At 63.6% G+C, this 19,035-nt stretch overlaps 1 protein-coding gene across 1 annotated transcript; it reads left to right on the top strand.

Moving 5' to 3' along the window:
* Window positions 1-1,685: 1,685 nt before the first annotated feature.
* LOC106736798 (kin of IRRE-like protein 1) lies at window positions 1,686-17,267 on the top strand. Its single transcript, XM_059718192.1, has 18 exons — window positions 1,686-1,766; window positions 3,703-3,852; window positions 4,755-4,904; window positions 5,293-5,450; window positions 6,273-6,423; window positions 6,989-7,094; window positions 7,285-7,433; window positions 8,210-8,337; window positions 8,450-8,576; window positions 9,061-9,161; window positions 9,531-9,732; window positions 10,314-10,424; window positions 11,299-11,405; window positions 11,489-11,572; window positions 12,633-14,809; window positions 15,963-16,103; window positions 16,593-16,722; window positions 16,837-17,267. Exons 1-15 carry the CDS (start codon window positions 1,715-1,717, stop codon window positions 13,071-13,073), a joined length of 2,217 nt encoding a protein of 738 aa, XP_059574175.1. The 5' UTR covers window positions 1,686-1,714; the 3' UTR covers window positions 13,074-14,809; window positions 15,963-16,103; window positions 16,593-16,722; window positions 16,837-17,267.
* The last annotated feature ends 1,768 nt before the right edge of the window (window positions 17,268-19,035 follow it).

Genomic DNA, 19,035 nt, shown 5'->3' on the forward strand with positions numbered 1-19,035 from the left:
GTGTGGGTGAGTAGGGGGGTAGGTAGGGGGGTAGGTAGGATGGTAGGTGGGTACCTACATAGCAGGGCTGAGGGGCAGCAGTTGCGGGTGCCAGGGCGCAGGCAGGGCTGCCCGGGGCCAGGCTCAGGGCTCTGGGCAGGCGCAAGCCTGAGGCCCAACCTGCTCATCATGGCTGTAATTAGCAGGCCCATAACGAGCTGCTTTCCCTGCACCTCCCCTGGGGCCAGGTCCATCCAGGGCCGCTGGGGCCTCGTTACCGGGCTCTTTCCATGACTTCACCCCTCCACGGCCCCGCTCGGAAAATGCCCCCCCACCCCCGGAAATAGCAGGTCCTGGCAACCTCCCCCGGGGCAAGGCTGCACCCCAGAGCTGGGCGCATCGCAGGGCTGGCAAGGAGCACTGGGCCATTTGATGGGACCCAGGCATCCGGCCCCCCTGCTCTCATCCCTAGGCCCCACTCCCCTCCCAACAAATGCAGGAGTCACCCCCCCTCACCCCTGGGCCCCCTCCCCTCCCCTCCCAGACAACCCAGGCGTCCGGGGCCATCAATCCGGGTGTCAGGGAAAGCTGCTGGCTTCCCAGGCCCGTCGCCGGGGTAACGCCGGGGTAATGGAGCCTCGTGGGAACGGGGCCTGCTGGGGGGGGGCAAACAAAGACCCCCCGGGGGGGTGGCTGGGACCATGTGGCCGTGATCCCACCCGCCCGGCGCCCCCCAGCTGCCCCGGGGGAGGGGGGCTGGGGGAGCCGGACGCCTGGTTCTTTCCCAGCCCTGGGAGGGGATGTGGGGGTGGGGGGGGTTGGGGCTGGGGGCCGGGAGCCCGGATGTCTGGGTTCTCTGGAAAGGGAGAGGGGGCTGGGCCGGGGGTCCCCCGAGTTGCTCCTCTGGGAGCAGGGCCCAGGTGTCTGCCCCCCCCCCGGGGGCCCCCCAGTATTCAGCTTCTTCCTTTCCAATCACCTTGGGGGGGATTGACCAGGGCCCGCCCCCCACACGCGTGCCTTCACACACACATGCCTGGGACCAGGCATGCCCACATGGGGGGAGTGGGCGCCAGTGGCACGCACACAGGCTGAGGCCCAGCAGCAAGGACAGGACACACGTGTGGCAGGGACGCACGGAGCACATGGCACACACCGCCCAGTGCACACACGCACATACACACAGACCCCTGGTGTCTGGGACTTACACACGCACACGCCCATTCACACACCAGGAAAACGACAACCTCATGCCAGGAGCACTGGGACTCTGTGCGTGTGTCGGACGCCTGGGTGCCACATGTGTGCGCGTCTGCACTTCTGTCCTCACGGGCACTGGGGTGGGGCCGGTTGCGTCAGGCTGTTGTGCTGCGGGTCCCCGGGGCCCCGGCGCTATTTTGGGCAGCCCCGGGACGGGCAGGGCCTGGCACAGCTCCCCTGGGGACCCAGGCGTCCGGGACACACACACACACACACACACACACACACACACACGGGACCCAGGCGTTCGGGACATGCATATAACGGAGTCGTGTGTGTGTGTGTCCGGGACGCCTGGGGCCCGTCTGTGTGCGGGGGTGTGTGTGTATGTGTGTGTGTGTCACACGTGGGCATTTTTTTCTTAATGAGCCCTGGCCCCGCCCACTCGGCCTTGGGGGCGGGGCCAGGCCGCCCGGCTCAATGAGCCGCTCGCCCGCAGCCCGGCTCAGAGCGCGGTCGGCGGCGGAGCGGGGCCGAGATGCCCGCGGCGCTCGTCCGCCTGCTCGCCCTGAGCTGCCTTGTCCATGCAGGTGGGGGCGGACGCCTGGGTTCCCGGTGGGGGCGGCGGCGGCGGCTGGAGCCCGGACGCCTGGGTTCCCTGCCCGGCTCTGCCACTGCCTTGGAAGCTGCCCTTGGCTGCATTCCTCGTGTCCTGGGCTGACCGGGGAGGGGGTCCTGGACGCCTGGTCCCGCGGCCCCTGCCGCCGTGGGTCGGGGGAGCACCTGGGAGATACTTGGCGGGGGCGGGATCGGGATCGGGATCGGGTCCTTTCCGCCCGGCCCCCTTCGTTGGTTCCCCGGTCTGGGAGGGGGACTGTGCTCGGGGGCTGGAAACCAGGATCCGTGGGTTCTTGGTGGGGGGATGAGAGCAGGGGGGTTGGGAGCCTGGACCTCGGGGGGGGGGGGCTGGGGGATGAGAGCAGGGGGGCTGGGAGCCTGGACCTCGGGGGGGGGGGCTGGGGGATGAGAGCAGGGGGGCTGGGAGCCTGGACCTCTGGGTTCTTGGGGGGGGCTGGGGGATGAGAGCAGGGGGGCTGGGAGCCTGGACCTCGGGAGGGGGGCTGCGGGATGAGAGCAGGAGGGCTGGGAGCCTGGACCTCTGGGTTCTTGGTGTGGCGGAGGGCAGATGAGAGCAGGAGGGCTGGGAGCCTGGACCTCTGGGTTCTTGGTGTGGCGGAGGGCAGATGAGAGCAGGAGGGCTGGGAGCCTGGACCTCTGGGTTCTTGGTGTGGCGGAGGGCAGATGAGAGCAGGGGGGCTGGGAGCCTGGACCTCTGGGTTCTTGGTGGGGGGGCTGCGGGATGAGAGCAGGGGGGCTGGGAGCCTGGATCTCTGGGTTCTTGGTGTGGCGGAGGGCGGATGAGAGCAGGGGGGCTGGGAGCCTGGACCTCTGGTTTTTCCATGCCTGTCGCTCAGGCTATCAGGGGTATCGATCTTGCACCCCCATCTCCTGTGTGTCTGACCCCCACCCCAACCCTGGTGCTTGGGGGCGGGGCTTCCAAGGATGGGGGCGGGGCTTAATGCTGCCTCTAAGGGGTTGGGGGGCAGGGGGCACTGGTGTGAGCTGGGACCTCGGCCGCCTGGGTTCTCTCCAGCAGGGCTGGGGGATGAGAGCAGCGGGGGCCAGGAGCATGGACGCCTGGGTTCCCTCGCCCCCCGCCAGACCAAATTACCATCTGTTGGCGGTTCGGGAGTGACCTAATTTCTGGGGCTGAGCTGGTGCCAGGCAGGGAGGGCAGGGGAGGAGCAGGCAGCGCTGCAAGAGGACCCAGGCATCCGGGAAGGGAGGTCAGAGCTCTCTGCCCCCACCCCACCCCCCAGTTCCACAGGCTGGAGAGACTGAGGCCCAGAGGCAGGGGACAGACAGGGAGCCAGGATGCCTGGGTTCTCTCTCTCTCCCCCCCCCCCCCCCCCCTCTCAGTCCCCAGCTCCCAGAGCTGGAGGGAACCCAGGCGTTCAGGCTCCCCCCCCCCCACCCAGCAGGGCTGGGCTGAGCTGGGATTTGGTGCCCGGGGGCGGCAGCGGCTGCCGAGTGCTGTCAGGGCTGGGATCACGGCTCAGCTGGCACTAGCGCCCCAGGGCACTGAGAGCTGGTGAAGGGGAGGGCTGGGGAGCCCAGGCATCCAGGCTGCCAGCCCCAGCTCTCCCTTCCCAGCCCCCCCCTCACACCTCACCGAGAGAGAGCCCAGGCATCTGGGCCAGTCCAACCCCCACTACCCTCCAAAAGAACCCAGGTGTGCAGGCTCCCTGCCCCCCCACCCCCTCTTGGTGCTTGGGGGAGGGGCACGGAGAGTCGGGTCTTGGGGGCTGGGGAGGGGGTCGAAAGCAGGTTGGGGGTGGGAGCAGATAGGAGCCCCAGGCGCCTGGGTTCCTTCCAGCTGCCTTCTCCGCTCAGAGCTTGGGGAGACAACCCAGGCATGGGGGCCGGTGGCAGAGGGTGAATCTCACAGCCTCTCCCCTTCCCTAGGCCAAGGCGCCTACTTCTCCCAGGAGCCTGAGGACCAGGTGGTGGTGGCTGGCCAGGCCGTGACGCTGCCCTGCGTGATTGTAGGCTACCAGGGCATGGTACAGTGGACCAAGGACGGGCTGGCCCTGGGTGGAGAGCGAGACCTTCCAGGTACGGGCACTGGGGGGTGCCTACAGTTGCCAGCAGGGCCCCCAGGGGGCACCAGGGCTGGTTCTACCCAACTGGAAGCAGTGGTGGCTGACAGGAACCAGTAGAGGGCTGCAGTGTAGTAGCACTGGGGACACCGGGTGTCCCCAGGGCCCTCTGGGGTGGTTAGTAGCCCTGGGGGGGGCACCAGGGGGCACAATGCAGTGGCCAGCAGAGACCCCCAGGGGTGTCAAGGCTGTATCTGCCTATCTGGAGGCTGCAGTGGCCAATGGGGAACACTAGGGGGCACTAGATGCATTGCAATAGCCTTGGGGAGCACTGGGTGCCCTCTAGGGTGACTGTGGCCCTGGAGGGGCACTAGAGGACACCCTGCAGTGGCCACCAGGGCCCCCCAGGGGGCATCAGGTCTGTCTCTACCCAACTGCCCTACACTCCTGGCCTGCCCACCTTACCATGCTGCATGAGTGCAGTGTGCCCCCCCCCCCCCCCGGGCACAGTTGTAAGGAAGCTCGCAGCATCCTCCCCCAATGCTGGGGCACTGTTGTGAGGAAGACTGGAGGCAGCAGTAGCCAATGGGAGCCATTAGGGGGCTCTAGACCCATTGCAATAGCACTGGGGGCCTCTGGGTTCCCTCTGGGGGGGGGTTGTGGCTATGGGGGGGCACTAGGGGTCTGGGGGAGGGCTCTATGGGGCACTGCAGTGGCCAGCGGAGACTGTCGGGGGCACCAGGGCTTCATCTGGAGGCTGCAGTGGCTAACGAAGGCCACTAGGGGGCTCTAGACCCAGGGGAGCCCTCAGAGGGGGCTTGGGGATGAGCTGCTGGAGGACACTGGGGGGCACTGCTGACCTTTCTCTGTCTGTCTGTCTGTCTGTCTGTCTCTCTCTCTCTCCCCCCCCCCCCCCAGGCTGGGCACGCTATTCGCTGGCGGGGGCAGCTGGGGCGGGGCAGCATGGGCTCAGCATCGCAGCGGCTGAACTGGGCGACGACGCAGAGTATGAGTGCCAGGCCACACAGGCTGCCCTGCGCTCCCGGCCTGCCCGCCTCACAGTGCTGCGTGAGTGCAGTGTCCCCCCCACCCTGTGGCACTGTTGTGGGGAAGCTTGCAACACAGCCCCTCAATGCTGGGGCACTGTTGAGGGGAAGCTCACAGCCCTCCCACCAGCAATGGGGACACTGCTCTGAGGAAGCTCAACCCCCGCTTCCCCCCAGGCTGGGGCACTGTTGTGGGGATGCTTGCAACATCCCCTCCAGGCTGCAGTACTGTTATGGGGAAGCTCACAGCACCGCTCCCCACCCGGACAATGGGGGCAGTGGTCTGAGAGGAAGCTCTCAATCCCCACCTCCTCAATGCTGGGGCACTGTTGCAAAGAAGTTCCCACCACCCACCCCAACCCCAGGGCACTGTTTAGAAGCTTACAGCCTTCCCCCCACTCCACCCCCAGTGCCCCCCGAGGAGCCGGTGATTGAAGAGGGGCCGCGAGTGCCAGTCCAGGCCGGGCGGGCCCAAAACCTGACGTGCCGGGCAGGGGGCGCCAGGCCAGCCCCCGAGCTCCGCTGGGCCCGTGATGGGCAGCCCCTCACTGGCGCCCTCTATGCCAAGGTATGGGTCAGGCACTGAGGGGTTAATGGGCCTTTAATACACCCTCCCCCACCTTTAGGGGGAGGTGTGATAATGGTGAAGGGGTGGAATAAAGGGGTGGCGGGGATGGGACAGGAGTGGTGTGAGGGATTTAAAGGGACTGTGGCTGTAAAGGGGCGGTGGAGGGTCTTAAAGGGGAGGTGGTGGTGGGATTAATGGTATGGGGGCAATTAAAGGGGCAGCAGAGATGGGATTAAATAGGTGTGGGTGGAAGAAAGGGGTGGTGGGAAGGAGATAGGAATGGTAGGGAGGCCTTAAAGGGGCAGTGAGGAGGGATAAGGATGGTGGAGGCAATTAAAGGGGCATGAGTGGAATAAAGGGGCAGTGCAGGCAGAATTGGGCTCTGGGGGCATTAAAGGGACAGTGAGGGTGGGACAAAACTGGTATGGGGCATTTAAAGGGGCAAGAGTGGAATAAAGAGGGGGTAGGGATGGGGTTAGGAATGGCATGTGGGGGATTTAAAGCATGGTAGGGACTTTAAAGGGGCAGAGGGCATTAAAGGGGAGGTAATGTTGGGATATAAATGGTGTGGGGAAAATAAAAGTGGCAGTGGAGATGGGATTAAAGGGGCAGAAGTGGAATAAACAGTGCAGATGAGATAGGAAAGGTATGGGGGGCCTCAAAGGGGCAGTATAAGGAGGGGAGTAATGGTATGGGGGCAATTAAAGGGACAGTGGGGTGATATTAAAGGGGCAGCAAATTAAAGGGAAGGTGGGGAGTGGAATATGAGTGGTCTGGGAGGGATTTAAAGGGAGGCTTTCCTCCTGCCGCCCTCCTCCCCAGGAGCCAATGGCGGACGGGCAGCGGGAGTCAGCAGTGAGCACCCTGCGCCTCGTGCCCAGTGTGGCTGATGCTGGCGCCACCTTCACCTGCCACGCCAGCAACCCCGCGGCCCCAGCGGGCCGGCAGGTCACGGCCACCCTCGACGTGCAGTGTGAGTGCAGGGGCACCGGGGGGGGAGGGCACTAGGGGAGGGGACCCAGGTGTCTGGGAGTTCCCCGCTCTTCCCCCCTGCCCGGGTAGTGCTAGAGCCTAGAGAGAATCCAGGGAGCCTGTGCCCCACCGCAGCCCCCCAGGGCAGTGGTGCAGCCCGGAGAGAGCCCAAGTGTGCGGGGGTGGGGGGGACCCAGGTGTCCAGGAGCACCCTCCGCCCACCAGGCTGGTGCTGGAACCCAGAAAGGACCCAGATATCCAGGCGCTCATGCCCACGTGGAGGCACCCAAAAGGAACGCAGGTGTTTGGGAGCTCCCTGCTCCCCCCCTTCCCCCCCCACCCCAGGCTGATGCAGGAACACAGAGAGGCCGCAGGTGTCCGGGAGCTCCCCCCACCCAGAGGCTGGTACTAGGAACCCAAGAGAACCCAGGTGTCTGGGAGCTCTTGCCTACTGGGGACCCCCAGGGCAGAGAGGACCCAGGCAGCACTTGAGTGGGGGGAATCCTGGGGGGGGGCACCATGAGGGCACAGAACCCCTCTGTGACGCCCCCTCCCCCTCACCCCAGACCCCCCCACTGTGGTCCTGTCCGTGGAGCCCCCAACAGTCCCTGAGGGGGGCAAAGTCCGCTTCCTCTGCGAGGCCACGGCCAACCCCCAAGTGACCTCCTACCGGTGAGCGAACCCAGGTGTCTGGGGCCCCCTGCTGGGCTGAGAGGGGCTGGGGGGATGACAGCTGGATTCGGGGCACCCTCCACTGGCTGCAAAAGGAGCTGCAGCCTTAGCCAGAGTGGGCTAAAAGGAGCAGGTCTCCCCAGCCCCCCAGGCCCCACCCCCTGAGGCTCTGTGCCCCTCCCCCCGGCAGGTGGACAAAGGGGGGCATGGCCATCGCAGGGGCCGAGGGCCCAAGCTACGAGGCAACGGTTGACCACTCATTCTTCACCCAGCCCGTGTCATGCGAGGCTGCCAATGCCGCTGGAGCCACCAACATCACCACCCTGGTGGATGTACACTGTGAGTAGGGGTAGGGCTTGGCCAGGGTCCCTGGGCCCAGGGGAGCTGTGGTCAGTGACCCCACCCCCCACCCCAAGGGGCTGCCAGGGCTATATCTGCCCAGCTGGAGGCCGCAGTGGCCAAGGGGGGCCACTAGGGGGCTCTAGACCCATTTCAATAGCACTGGGGGCTGCTAGGGGGGCCTGGGCCCCTCTGGGGTGGATGTGATCATGGGGGGCACTAGGGGACTTTAGGGTCTCTAGGGGGCACCCTGCAGTGGACAAAAGAGACCCCCAAGGGGCTCCAGGGCTGCATCTGCCCAGCTGGAGGCTGCAGGGGCCACTAGGGGACTCTAGACCCATTGTAGTAGCCCTGGGGGACCACTGGGAGGGCTGTGGCCCTAGTGGAGGCACTAGAGGCACCCTGCAGTGGCCAACAGAGAACCCCAGGGGGTGCCAGGGGTGCAGCTACCCAGATGGAGGCCACAATGGCCAAAGTCATGTGCTAACTAGAGGGCTCTAGAGCCATTGCAGTAGCTCTGGGAGAGCACTAGGGGACTTGGGGAATCTAGGGGGCACCCCACAGTAGCCAGTGTAGACCCCTAGGGGGCACCAGGGCTGTCTCCACCCCCTGGAGGCTGCAATGGCCAACAGGGACAACTAGAGGGCCAATAGCTATGGTGGTACAAGGGATCTCCTAAAAGGGAGAGTGGGGGGAGGTTCTGGGGAGCACCAGGGGGTAGAGGAGCAGGGAGGTGCTGGGGGGGTCCTGGCACTGAGCACCTCCACCCCCCACAGTCGGGCCCCGCCTCCTGGCCCCACCCACACCCCTCACCGTGGACATTGGGGCTGATGCCACCTTCACCTGTGCCTGGAGCGGGAACCCGCCCCTCACCCTGGCCTGGACCAAGAAGGGCTCCAGTGTGGTAAGGAACCCAGGCGTCCGGGCCCCCAGCTCCCCCCCACCCCCACCCCACTCTGCTCCCGGAGCTGGAGAGAACCCAAGGGTCCGGGCCCTGACCACCACCCCCTCCCCAGGTGCTGAGCAATGGGAACACGCTGCGCCTGACAGCTGTGACGCAGGACGACGCGGGCACCTATGTGTGCAAGGCCATCGTGCCCCGTGTGGGTGTGGCCCACCAGGAGGTCACGCTCACAGTCAACGGTGGGGGGGGTGCAGGGCCGGGGGGAAGGAGGAGCCTCCTCTGGGGTGGGGCTGGCCTGGAGTGGAGGTGGGGGGTCACAGGCCTTGAGGAGGGGGAGGGGCTGCCTTGGGGGTGGGGCTTAGAGGGGGAGAAGCATACTCTGTGGGGAGGTAGGAGCATGGTTAAGTATGGGGTCAGGAGTTGGGTGGGACCTGAGGGGCAGGGCTTAGGGAGGGGTGAGTGGGACTTGGGATGAGCCTGGGGGTGGGGCTTAGGAAGGGGGAGGGGCTTGAGGGGGCACAGCTTAGGGGGGCATGTCCTGGGGGTAGGAACACAAGGAATGAGCGTGGGGTGGGGCACTTAGTGGGGGGTCTACTGGAGGTGGGGCTTCTCCCGGGTGCGCAGGGATTAAGGGAGCAGGGCGTGGGTGCCCCCACCCCAGTTGGGGCGGGGCCTCTTCAGTAGGTGGGGCTTCCTAATTTGGCCCCTACTCTGCCCCGGCAGGCCCGCCTATCATTGAGCTGGACCCAGGGCAGCCAACAGTGCCAGGGGCCCAGGGGCGGCTGGAGTGCGTGGTGGGCAGCTCGCCACCCCCTGACCGCATCGTGAGTCCGGCCACGTGGCCCATGTCTGAGCAGCTGCGGGGAAGGGGGTCCGTGTGTCCCATATCCATGTGTCCGGAGGGGGGCATCCATGTCTACTGTGTCCGTGTGCCCGGGGGGTCTTCCACACATCCCTTGTCTGGGTGTTCGTGTGTCTAGGAGGGGCTGGCCACACATCCTCTGTCCATGTGTGTGGGGGCGGAGGCATCCACCTGTCCTGCTGTATCCAGGCCATTTGGTGGGAGCGGGGGGGTCTCTCTGTTCATGGGGGCCAACCTCTGTTTGTCCATGTGGGTGGCATGTGTCCATTGGTCAGGGCTGTGCTCATCCTCCTATGGGCACCGACACATGTCCTTTTTGTGTTTCTGGCAGGCATGGGCGTGGGGCGAGCGGGCACTGGCACTGGAGGCCGGGCCCGGGCGTTTCGTGGTGGACACAGCACCCTGGGGGCGGGGCCTGCGATCAGCGCTGCTCATCCAGCCACTGCAGGACGAGGACTTTGCCCGGCCCTTTAACTGCACTGCCTGGAACCGCCACGGCGCTGCCTCCGCCGCCACCAGCCTGCGCCGTGCTGGTGAGCCCCGCCCCCTGCTCTGCATGGCCCCGCCCGCACTTTGCATAATCTGGCCCCACCCTTCACTTGCTATTTGTGGCTCTGCCCCCTTGGCTGTTCTGGACAGATAAGCCCCACCCCCTAATCTGCATCGACATGCCCCTAGGCTCTGATAGGTGCCCCCTGCTCTGCCTGGCCTCAGCCCCACCCTTTGCTCTTCATAGCTTTGCCAGTAAATCCTGCTCCCTGATCTGCGTAGTCCTACCCTGTTCTGCAGCTTGCCACACCCCCTCACACTAAGCCCTGCCCCCTGTCCTCTGAGGCCCACTGCCTGTTGTGCATAGCCCCACCCTCTACCATTTATAGCACTAAATCCTGCCCAGCTACTTTGTATAGCCCCGCCCCCTGCTCTGCATAGCCCCGCCCCCTGCTCTGCATAACTCTGCCCCATGCTTTATCTAGCCCCACCTCCAGGTGCCTAGCCCCACCCCCTCCAACTAGCTCCACCCCCCACCTCTGCTCCTCAGCCTGCCCTGTTCTATGCGGCTGCTTCCACCAGAGCTGGGCGCATCTCACCCCTGTCTCCTCCCCGGCCACCACAGATGTCCTGCCCATCACAATCATCGGGGCCTCGTCTGCTTCCGCCACCCTGGTGCTGGCTGTGCTGATCGCCGTGGTCTCCGTGTGCTGCCGGCGTCGGTGCTGCCGGAATGGTGAGGCCCCCGTGTGGTGACACAGGAGGTCACAGATGTGCCGTACACACGCACAGACATGGCTGAGTGAACTCCCAACACGGGAAAACGCGTCTGGGCATGTGCAGAGGCACGGGTCTGACACTGTGTGTCTGCCCCTACGTGTCTCTAAGGCTGAGAACATACCTCCAGCATGTGAGAGCATGTCCAGACACGCGTGGGCACACCCAGCGTGTGCTAACATGACTTGACACATGCAGGAACGTGCCTGGACACACGGAGACATGCCCCAGTGTATGGGAACACACCTGGAGATGCATGCGCACACTGCCCAGCACGTGAGAACACAGCTGGACAAACACACCCCAGCACATGAAAACATGCCCGTGGGTGTGCACACAGATGTTCCTCCCACACACAAGAATGTGCTAGGACACACACACACACGTAATCCCAACCTGGGCGGGCACACACTGACACACTCTAGAGAGGTGACCACACGTATCTCAACATGGGAGAACACACCTGGACATGTGGCTCTGCAACATGAAGATGAGACAGCGCGCCTAGGTGTCAGCCCGCAGCTGCTCCCTACACATGTGTGTACGCACATGCCTGTGTCCACATGCACCCCAACATGGGTGAACATGCCCGGGGATCACATATGCCAACAAACCTATGGGGGGGACCCACTCCCTCCTCCATGCATGTGGGAAGCATCACACACCTCTGCCATGCTTCTCCCAGGCTCAGGCAATTGGTCCAAACATAGGTCAGCCCCTCCCCCTACAGCTTTCATGGTTAACCCCCAAATGGCCAGAAGCTGGGCGGCAGGGGGTGAGGCTCCAGCCTGGGGGGAGGAGCTAACAGCCACGTCCGTCTGTCCATCCCACAGCCCAGAGGGGCACCAAGCTGTCGCCAACGGACGTCCTGGTACAGATCACCTCAGCCGACAGTAGCCCCGGGCGGCCCAGTGAGGACGAGGGGCCTCGGCAGCCTGTGGTGAGTACCCTACCCCGCTCTCCTGCTCCTCCCAATGCCCCCCGCCCCCCCAGGACTCACCCCATTACTTACTGCCCCCCTAGGCCACCAGCAGTGAGTCCCCGGCCACCTCCCACACAGAGCACAGCGAGATCCTGGAGGATGACAATGGGAGCCAGGACATTAAGGTGAGCTACCCTGGCCCCGCCCCCAGAACCACCGGCTCCACCCCATCAGGCCAGGGGGGCGGGGCAAGACCACAGGACCCCTCCCCCACAGCCATGGGATTATTCCCTCTCCCTCCTGCCCCACGGAGAACCCAGGGAAGGGTCATTCCATTGGCCCCCCTGGGATGAAGCCACCCTGGCCCTGAGGTTCTTGGACAGGCCTCAGCCTCGGCTACTTCCCATCATGCCTTGTGCTCTTGGCTCTCACTGCTTCTCACAACCCTGGGGCTGATGGCTCAAGATGGCTGCTACAGAGTGATGTTGCCTGCCTTTTGCTCCTTGGGCCCCCAAACGCTGGATCAAGATGGCCACTGTGGGTTCAAGATGGCTGCCCTTGATTCTTAAGCACTCAACTATTGGTTTAAGATGGTCATAGTTGACTACTGGGCTGCCCCCAAGTATTTGTTCAAGATGGTCACCATTGGTTCAAGATGGCTGCTATTAACTCCTGGGCACCCAGTCATTGATTTAAGATGGCTACCATTGGTTTCAGAGGGCCACCATGAACTACTGGGCCCCCAACAGCGGCCACCTTGAACCAATTGTTGTGGGTTAGGAGTCTATGGTGGCCATAGTGAACCAATGCTTAACTACTAGGCAGTCAATTGGTGGATCTAGATGGCTGCCATTGGTTCAAGATAGCTGCCATTAGCTCTTGGCACACATCTGTTGTTTCAAGATGGCCACTGTTTGACTCTTGGGCATTGACTCAAACCATTGACTCAAAATGCCCGCCATTGGTTCAGGATGACCACCATGAACTACCAGGTGCCCAACAGTGGCCATCTTGAACCACTGGTTGTGGGGGTCAATGATGGTCATATTGAAACATGGTTGACTACTGGGCATCCATCTACTGGGTCAAGATGGCCACCCTTGGCCCCTGCACTTCCAACCACTGGGTCAAGATGGCCTCCATCTGGATGCCGAACTGTTGGATGAAGATGGCCACCATTGGTTCAAGATGACTGATGTTTACTGTAGAGACCCTCAACCATTGGTTTCCCCTCCACTCTTCCAGGACCCGACTAATGGCTACTACAAGGTTCGAGCCCATGAAGAGCCGCCCCTTGGGCCCAGCAGCTTCTCAGACTACTCGCCAGCCCCGCCCGCACTCTATGCCCCGCCCCCTGGCAGCCTCTTCCCGGGCCAGGCCAAGCTGTATGACTATGCCCACCGCTACACCCTGGGGGCACCGGGGTCCTTGCGGACAACCTTTGACCCCCATGAGCGCCTCTTCCCACCAGACGGGGGTTACAGCGGGGGCTACCTCACAGCCCCCTACACCCGGGCCTTCACCAGCTATATCAAGCCAGGAGCCTACGAGAAGGCCGAGAGCGGCTATGAGGCCTCGGACCAGGCTAGCAAGGCCTCGGGCTGCTCCCGCCTCTCCTACACCTCTCTCTCACAGCAGTCAGACTATGGGCGCCCGGCCCACCAGCGTATGCAGACACACGTGTGACACCCGGTGAGGCCCAGCCCCCACCTGGCCAGCGGGGCATGTATACAAAAGCCCGTTGCCAATGGCTGGGGGACAGCATACTTGGTTGATTCAAGATGCCTGCTGTTGACTCTTAAGCCCTTAGCCATGGATTCAAGGTGGCTGCTATTGAGCCAAGATGGCTGCTGTTGGCTACTGAGACCCCACCCATGGACTCAAGGTGGCTGCCGTTAACCCATGAGCCCTAACCATCCATTCAAGATGGTTACCATTGAATCAAGATGGCCACCGTTGCTACTGCAACCGGCAACCATTGTTTTAAAATGGCCAGCAGCACAACGGGTGGGGATATGAGCTGGGAGTGGCTTCAAGATGGCGGACATGATGGGTTCAGTACGGCAGGCGGGCTGAGCACCTGCCTCTGCGCTGCGGAAAGGGAGGATCAGGTAGTTGGTTCAAGAAGCCCTTCTAGTAGACTTCGGGGTGAGCTCCCATTCACTGGCGAAAAAGTGGAGCCATTGTGTTAGACCAAGGTCAATGAGATCGGTCCATGATGGCTGACAGCTCAGGGATAACCTTCAGTTGGTCGGGGAAGAAGCCAAGCACCGGTTTCAAGATGACCGAAGGGGGGGAAGGAGTCAAAATGGCTGCCCCCTCTCCCCCATTGGCTTGGGGATAGGCCCGAGGGGCTAGGAGGGGGTGAGTGTCATGGAGAACAGGGAAGGCCCCAGATCCAAGATGGTGTCATAGGTGAACAGGAAATGGGCCTGGTCAAGATGGCAGCTGCATTGCCTAGCAACCCCAGGCAGCCAACTGGGGGCTTGGGCAGCTCATTAATTTATATGCAATTAAAGAGGAATTAATTAAAAGCTTTAAGGTCACTTCCTGTCATTCCCCCAGTGTGTGAGGTCACATCCTGTTGTCCCCTCCCATTCCTTGGAGGCGGCCATCTGTTATCCCCGCCCCTCCCATGGAGGGGATAAAAGGTGGGGCTTCCCAGCTGGGACCAGTACAGTTGGGGCACTGGGGGGCTTCCCCTGGGCTCTGTTCTATGCAGCTGTGCTACATAGCTCCACCCCAGAGCTGGCTGCATCCTGGCCCCAGCTCAGACCTCTCTGTGTTGCTGGTTGGTAGAGGGCTAGGTGGGGCTTCAGGCGTCCCAGTAGCTGAACTGGGACCAGTGTGCTGGGTTACTGGGTGGTTTCCCCTCTGCTCTGTTGTATGCAGCTTACATGGTACTCCACCCCAGAGCTGGCTGCATCTTGGGACTTGAAGATGCCTCCCTGTGTGAGGGGGGCTGCGGTTGGAGGAGTCTGGGGAGACTCCAGTCCTCCCACTACCCAACTGGAACCAGTCCAGCTGAGTTACTGGGGCTGGGGCTTTCCCTGTGCTGTTCCATGCAGCTGTGATACTCGGCTCCACCCCAGAGCTGGCTGCATCTTGGCCCCAGACATGACCTCTGGGTGCCGCTGGCGGGTGCGGATCCCAGCATGCTTTGCGTTGGTCCCCCGGGAAGACTGTGCCGACGCCCCGCACGCACCGCGTTGTCCGCCTCTTCTCTCGGGGGGCGGGGCTTGTGGATAGGGGCGGGGCCTGGGGGGGCTCGGCAGGGGGCGGGGCCCGGGCGCTGCGGCTCCAGCTCCTCCCGCGGCTCCAACCCGCGACTCGAACCCGCGGCCATGGCGCTGCCCGGCGCCGCCCTGGCCCTGGCCCTGGCCCTGCTGCTGCCGCTGCCGCCCGCCCGGGGGGGCGCCCAGGTGCGGGGACCGGGAGGGGAAGGGGTGGCCCCGCACTTCCGTCCCGTCCCGTCCCGACCTTCATCCCCTCCCCCCTTTACACGGCGGTGCCCGCACTCCCGACCGCAGCCCCCCCGCGCGGGGCCCGCACTCCCGCCAGGACGGGCCCTCCCCGCAGCCCCCCAGGGGTGACCTTGGCCGTGGGACCCGGCCGCCCGGGGCCCCCCCGCGCCTGGGCTCCATCCCAGCTGAGCCCCTGGGCAGGCGGGGGGGGGGGCAGCCGCCAGGGGGCGCCCGGCACGACACGGCGCGGGGGGGCAGGTGCCAGCTCCCCCCCGCCCCCGTCCCCGTCCCCGTCTGGCACCGAGCGCCACAAAGGGCCTGTGTGTGCGGGGCGGGGCGGGGCGGGGCGGGGGGGTGCGCTCCGCCTTTGTTCTCGCGGCTGCGGGGGGGCACAGGCGCCCGGGCTCCCAGCCCCCCTCCCCCCGCCAAGGGACCCAGGCGTCCGGGCCCCGCATCCCCCGGGGACGGGTCGGGACCCCCCCACCCCCACCCCGCAGCCGTGGATAATTCATGGGGGAGGGCGTCTCCCTGCCTCCCCCCCGCCCCCCCCTCGCCTGGGGCTCTGGGATGCGGCCCCCCCCCCCCGGGGCAGATGTGGGGGGGGGGCAGTGCGGGCTCGGGCGCGGGGTCTGTCCCCGCTGGGGGCGCCCGGGAGTCTCCGCGGGGGGGGGCGGGGGATTACTTAAAATTCCTCCCGGGAGACGGTCGCCATGGAGACGGGGAAGAGCCTGGCAACTCCATGGGGAGCAGTTACCACGGCAACAACATCCCCGTGGTTGCTTTGGAGAGGGAGAGATGGAGGGGGCCGGAAGTGCCCCCCCCCGCCAGTGCCCCTCACTCCCGACCCCCCCCAACCCGAGAGGTGTTGGGAGAGACCATTGCTGTAGAGGGAGGGGGCACCTGTGGGGTGTACCAGTGGGGGGGGGGACCTGGGAGGGACCATTTTACTGGCAGAGGAGTGGGGACCACGTAGGATGATACCATTGACAGACCCCTGCACTGGGGGTGGGTGATACCACAGGGTGGTCTGTGATGGGGGGCTAGGACCCTCCCATTGCACAAGGGATGGTGGGGGCGGGGCCTGTGGTACTGACCCCGCCCCTTGCCACAGGGCGCATCACCACAGGTGGTCGGGCTGTGCGGGAAGCCAGCTCTGCGCCTGGACCTGGACACCGGGCGCTGGGCTCCTGGGCCCGGCCCCGCCCCCCACTGCCTCGGCTCCGCCCGCCAGGCCCTGGCCTACTGCCAGCAGGTGCGTGACCCCTAACCTTCGCCCCCTTCCCCCTCCCAGGACAGTCTGATTGCACTCTTCCACCCCTGTGCGGGATTGTCCCATTGGCCGTGTGGGGCCCCCCGTGGCCTCCACGAGGGACCGTGATCCCGTGGCCATGGTGGATCATTCCATCACTGCCCCCCATCATAGCGACCACGCTCGACTAGCGCATTCTGGCCCCCCAGTGGTGGCTATATTGGACTGTCCCATTGTTCCCCCTGGCACCATCCATGGCCATGATGGACCATTCTCCCTTGGCGCCCAATGGCAGCCATGTTTGACCAACCCATTCTGCCCCCCACCATGGCAGTCATGTTGGCCTGTCCCATTGCTCCCCTCGCTCCCTATGGCCCTAACGCCCCATGGTGCCTGCTGGTGGCTATATTGGACTGGCCCATCCTGCCAAAACCAGGGGTGGGGAGGCTGCTGCGTGCCTCTCCCCTGCGGTGACGCTACCCTCCCCGCCAGGCCTATCCGGAGCTGCAGATCACCAGCGCAGTGGAGGGCCCGGAGCCCGTCACCATCGACAACTGGTGCCGCAAGGGGCGGCCCAGCTGCCGAGGCCACCGCCACACCGTTGTGCCCTACCGCTGCCTGGGTAAGGCCCGGACACCAGGGTCCTCCAGGCAGGGGGAGAGGGGTGGGAGCGGGGCGCACCGGGAGCCCAGATGCCTGAGTTGTCTCCCCCACGCTGGCCCTCTTCCCCCCGCAGTGGGCGAGTTCGTAAGCGAGGCGCTGCTGGTTCCCGACAAGTGCAAGTTCCTGCACCAGGAGAAGATGGACTCGTGTGAGAGCTACGTGGCCTGGCACGGGGTGGCCAAGGAGGTGAGCACTGCCCCCAGGAGTCTCGGCCCCAGCTCTGGGGTTCTTAGCCCCGCTGGGGATCCAAGCCCTGCCCCTGGAGCCTTAGCCCTGCCCCTTTGGGGGTCCCAGGCCCCGCCCCTACCACTACACCCCCTCATCCCTTTATGGGGCAAGGGAAGCAGATGATACCATTTCCAATATGAGGGGAGGAAGGGGGAGACCATTGCCCTGGTTTTGGAAGATCCCAAAAGGGGGCAGGCTGATACCATTGCTCTGAAGCAGTGGGGGGGATAGGGGGCCACCCTTATTTGAGGGAGTATTGGGTGACATGGTTGTCTTGAATGGGAGGATGAGAACGTGCCATTGCTTTGAGAGGCTGGGGGTGTTATTCTGGTTCAGAGGGGGTTATATTTGCTGCAGGGGTGGTGGGGATTATGGGAGTTACAACTGGTTTTGGGGGGTGGGATGGGAACATACCATTGCTATGAGTTGCTGGGGGTTGTTCTGATGCAGTAAGGGGTGATGGGGCGGGGGGGGGGGGGGGAGGGATTTTGGACCATACCATTGACCTTAGTGTGGGAAGATACCATTGCTCTGTAGCAGGGGGGTTGGGAGTTACCACTATTGAGGAGGGGGTATTAGCAGATACCATTTCTGAGTTGGATATGGGGACATACCACTGCTGTGATGGGGGGGTAGTGAGGGGGTGCTCTGGGCAGTTCAGGGAGTACAGGGGTTACCATTCTTATGGGGGGGATATTGGGACACACCATTAGCCTTGATGGAGTATGGGAGGAGACCATTGCTGAGCTGTGTCAGGGTGGAGATACTCTATACTAATGGTGTGGGAATAAACCACCATTGCTGAGCTGTATGGCGAGTGAAGGGCAAGATTGGGAGTTACCATTGCTGGGGGGGGTGGATATTGAGAGATACCATTGCTCTGGGGCAGTAGGGATGGGGATTAGGAGTGACCATTGCTGGGGGGGGTCTTGGGAGATACCATTGCCCTAGAGGGGATACTGGGCAGGGATTTGGGCAGGTACTGGGAGATGCATTAGGTGGGGGAGGGGATGCATAGGATATACCACTGTCTTTTGGGGCAGGGAGTGGGTGGTCCTTGGTAGGGTTTCTTTGGCCTAGGTTGATGGGTAAAGGAACCTCACCAATAATATATGTATTTAAATTAGCATTTTTAATTATGTTCTATTATATTTTAAATGTTTTTGATGGGGACCCTAGAGTTGTCCTTGGTATCTCCTTATCTCCCCACCACCTCCAGTTTCCCTGTTGGGGGGGGTCAGGAGATACCATTGCGGGGGGGGGGGGGTGAGGAAGAAACAATTGCTGTTTTAGGGGGTGAGGTTGGGAGATACTGTTGCCCCTGGGGTAGGGGGGTTGGGCAGATATAAGTATATCCTATGAGGGAGGAAATTGGGGAGCTATTTCCCCTGGGGGAGGGGAGGAGTTTGGGAGATGCCATTTCCCTTGCGGGGGGGAGCTATGGAGATATCATTGTGGTTGGTGGGGGAGGTATAGTTGCCCTTGGAGGTGGTGGGTAGGGGGGAGTTGGGGAGATACGTTCTTCCTCCCCTCCAGGGAAATGGTGTTTGGGAGATGGCATAGCCCTGGGGGTGGGGTGCCGGGATACAACTGTCCTGTTTTGTGGGGGGAATGTACTGTTTCCCTTGGAGGGAGGCGGGGAGTTTGGGATATATTATTGCCTTTGGGTGGGGAGGAAGTTGGGGATATACCATTTTCTTGCGGGTGGGCTGGGAAAATACCATTACCCTTGGTGGGGGGAGTTGGGGAGATACCATAGACCTTGTGGGGGGCATGCATACGATTTCTCTTGGTCATGGGAGGGAGTTGAAGAGAGACCATTGCCCTGGGGACAGGGGGGAAACCACTATTCAGGGTGTGCCTTTGAAGGCTAACACTGCTGGGGGGGCAGGGAGGGGCACATGGAGCATACCATTCCCATACAAAAAAAGGGCATCTTGGGAGATACCATTTCCAACCAGGAGGAAGCATTGTAGGCCTGTGCAGGGGTGTCTCAGCCAATTTCTCCCTCCTTCTCCTCCCCCCTGTGCCCTCCCCAGGCCTG

The sequence above is a fragment of the Alligator mississippiensis genome, chromosome 15, assembly GCF_030867095.1.
Source record: "Alligator mississippiensis isolate rAllMis1 chromosome 15, rAllMis1, whole genome shotgun sequence".
NCBI classification, from domain to species: Eukaryota; Metazoa; Chordata; order Crocodylia; family Alligatoridae; genus Alligator; species Alligator mississippiensis.

Excerpts from the sequence above, each read along its gene's own strand:
- LOC106736798 (XM_059718192.1), top strand. The coding sequence starts at position 1,715 with ATGCCCGCGGCGCTCGTCCGCCTGCTCGCCCTGAGCTGCCTTGTCCAT. Across the intron at positions 5,451-6,272 it reads CTGGCGCCCTCTATGCCAAG|GAGCCAATGGCGGACGGGCA; the intron begins GTATGGGTCAGG and ends CCTCCTCCCCAG. Across the intron at positions 11,573-12,632 it reads ATGGGAGCCAGGACATTAAG|GACCCGACTAATGGCTACTA; the intron begins GTGAGCTACCCT and ends CCACTCTTCCAG.